This window comes from Colobus angolensis, unplaced genomic scaffold (assembly GCF_000951035.1).
Source record: "Colobus angolensis palliatus isolate OR3802 unplaced genomic scaffold, Cang.pa_1.0 Scaffold404, whole genome shotgun sequence".
Lineage (NCBI taxonomy): Eukaryota > Metazoa > Chordata > Mammalia > Primates > Cercopithecidae > Colobus > Colobus angolensis.
In genome coordinates, this window is record NW_012117422.1 from 71583 (window position 1) to 74864 (window position 3282).

Consider the following 3282-nt stretch of genomic DNA (forward strand, 5'->3'; position numbering starts at 1 on the left):
AAAAAGATTTTTCCATGGAAGTTTTGCCACCTTTGTGCGTTGCGTAATGTTTCTTTTATTTTATTTAAGGTTGAGGGGTGCATGTGTAGCTTTACATTTAATAGGATTAGATCTGTTTAATCACCTGTGCTGCTGAATGTTGGAAATAGGTTATTTCAAGACAGTATAATATACTACAGTTTTAAAAAACCATATCCTAATAATATTTGCCAAATAAAGTGTGTTTATTTATTTATTTACTTTCTTGAGACGGAGTCTCACTCTTGCTGCCCAGGCTGCTGGAATAGAGTGGCGTGATCTTGGCTCACTGCAACCTCTGTTTCTTGGATTCAAGCGATTCTCCTGCCTCAGGCTACTGAGTAGCTGGGATTACAGGTGCCCATCACCACGCCCGGCTAATTTTTGTGTTTTTATTAGCAATGGGGTTTCACCATGTTGGCCAGGCTGGTCTCGAAGTCCTGACCTCGAGTGATCCACCTGCCCTCAGCCTCCCTAAGTGCTGGGATTACAGGTGTGAGCCACCATGGCTGCCCCAGTATAATATATTTATGCAACTAGGAGGGTTTTTTTTGTTTTGTTTTTTGTTTTTTGGCGTTTGTAGGACCTTCAGAGGTAGAGTTAAGGAGTAGAACTTTTTTGTTTTGTCTTGTAGGAAAGTGGGAGGTAGATGAAATGAAGGAATCAAAGCTTCCGGGTGATAAAGGACTTGTATTGATGTCTCGGGCCAAGCATCATGCCATCTCCGCTAAACTGAACAAGCCCTTCCTATTTGACACCAAGCCTCTCATTGTTCAGTAAGTGAAATGCTTGCTGGATAAAAGCTTTCTATGAAGGGTAATCATAGAAGACATTATACAACTTTTATTCTATGTTAAAAAATTATGAGATTATATGACTTGTGGTAGGGATTTTTGGGTGAATTTAAATGCCTCGTAATTAATAGTTTTTCCTGCCTAATAAATTATTTTGAAACAAACTGGTTACTCATTTTCCTGACTGTAAATAACTTGTAGATTTTGCAGAACAAATTTACTGGAAATCTACATTGATGTTCAATTTAATTTTATTTATTTTTGTGGGATAGCTATTCAAAAACAACAGAAGATGGAATCCTTTGTAAGGGTAAACATTTGACCTATGATAAAATATGACCAAGATGAGGGAGCGAGGAAATACATTAAGAGAGTTTGGATCTTTCAAAATGCCATACGGTTTTCTGCTTTTCTCTCTGATATTAGGTACGAGGTTAATTTCCAAAATGGAATAGAATGTGGTGGTGCCTATGTGAAACTGCTTTCTAAAACACCAGAGCTCAACCTGGTATGTAATTCCCATTTCTGGAATGTAGCTAGACACCCACTACTACCTTGTAAGAATTTTGTAATTTGCGTCAGGTACAGTGGCTCACGCCTGTAATCCCAGCACTTTGGGAAGGCGAGGCAGGCGGGTCACGAGGTCAGGAGATTGAGACCATCCTGGCTAACATGGTAAAACCCCGTGTCTACTAAAAATAAAAAAACTAGCCAGGCGTGGTGGTGGGCACCTGTAGTCCCAGCCACTCGGGAGGCTGAGGCAGGAGAATGCCATGAACCCGAGAGGTGGAGCTTGCAGTGAGCCGAGATTGCACCACTGCACTCCAGCCTGGACAACAGAGCGAGACTCCACCTCAAAAAAAAAAAAAAAGAATTTTGTAATTCTTGTGAAAATAAAGGCTTCCTCCTGCTGTTTAACTGTTTTGATGAGTTGGGAATATTGACTTTGACACTAATGTGCTTTTTATTCAAAGTGTAAATTACAGAGTTGTTACCAACTGTTTTTATCTGAATTTCTGGTTTTGCTTCTGTGTAAGTTTTAGTTTTAGCAAGCTTATTTCTTTGTTTTGTGAGGAAGCAGTAACTGTCTAGATGTGTGCATTATTTTTTTTAGGCACTTAAATGTTATTTTAAATTTACTGATGATTGCTTGTTATTCCTTTTCACTAAACAAACTTGTAGTTAGCTTTTCCAGTAACTGTCATTAATATATTTGGAATTTTATAAGAGGAATTACCATACACTTTTGAAACGTTGCTTGTGAACACTTTGACTGCAGTGACTTCAGATACTCCTTTTTTGTTTCTGAAGGATCAGTTCCATGACAAGACCCCGTATACGATTATGTTTGGTCCAGATAAATGTGGAGAGGACTATAAACTGCACTTCATCTTCCGACACAAAAACCCCAAAACGGGTATTTATGAAGAAAAACATGCTAAGAGGCCAGATGCAGATCTGAAGACTTATTTTACTGATAAGAAAACACATCTTTACACACTAAGTAAGAAAAACCATTAGTTTGGGGGCTTATGGTATTACATATTTATCATCCATTTACTTTAAAGATTGTATATCTGGCTGGGCACTGTGGCTCACACCTGTAATCCCAGCACTTCGGCAGGCCGAGACAGGCAGATCACCTGAGATCAGGAATTCGAGAACAGTCTGGCCAAACTGTTGAAACTCCATCTCTACTAAAAATACAAATATTAGCCAGGTGTGGTGGCACATGCCTGTAACCCCAGCTACTTGGGAGGCTGAGGCAAGAGAACTGCTTGAACCCGAGAGGGAGCCAAGATCATTGTGCCACAGCACTCCAGCCTCCAACACTCCAACAGTGATACTCCATCTCAAAAAAAAAAGGTAGTAAATCTGGAGAGTACCCCAGCCTCCAAATAAGAAGAATCTCAGCCTTTTATGGTTGCTCATGCCTGTAATACCAGCACTTTGGGAGGCCGAGGCGGGCGGATCACTTGAGGTCAGGAATTCCAAATTAGCGTAACCAACATGGTAAAACCCCGTTTATACTAAAACTACCAAAATTAGCTGGGCATGGTGTCAAGTAGCTGGTGTAATCCTAGCTACTCAGGAGGCTGAGGCAGCAGAATTACATTAACCCAGGAGGCAGAGGTTGCAGTGAGTCGAGATCGTATCATTGCCCTCCAGCCTGGGCGGCAGAGGAAGATTCTGTCCCCCTTCACTAAAGAAAAGAATCTCTTTAATATCTTAGTTGGGAAATGACCTTAATTTGTCAGCATTAAAAGAAGCTTCTTGGCCAGGTATGGTGGCCCACACCTGTAATCCTAACACTTAGGGGGCTGAGTCGGATGGATTGCTTGAGTCCAGGAGTTCCAAACCAGCCTGGCAACATAGAGAAACCCTGTCTCTACAAAATATAAAGAAATTAAATGCCGGGCGCGGTGGCTCAAGCCTGTAATCCCAGCACTTTGGGAGGCCGAGACGGGCG

General features: G+C 41.2%; 1 protein-coding gene across 3 annotated transcripts in view; it reads left to right on the forward strand.

The window, feature by feature from the left end:
- Positions 1–3282, forward strand: part of CANX (calnexin) — a 36153-nt gene that overhangs the window by 11515 nt on the left and 21356 nt on the right. For all 3 annotated transcript variants that reach the window (XM_011955957.1, XM_011955958.1, XM_011955959.1), the window contains exons 5-7: positions 653–794; positions 1239–1320; positions 2124–2316. In XM_011955957.1, coding sequence (XP_011811347.1) covers positions 653–794; positions 1239–1320; positions 2124–2316 — 417 coding nt within the window. The remainder of the gene's footprint in view (positions 1–652; positions 795–1238; positions 1321–2123; positions 2317–3282) is intronic.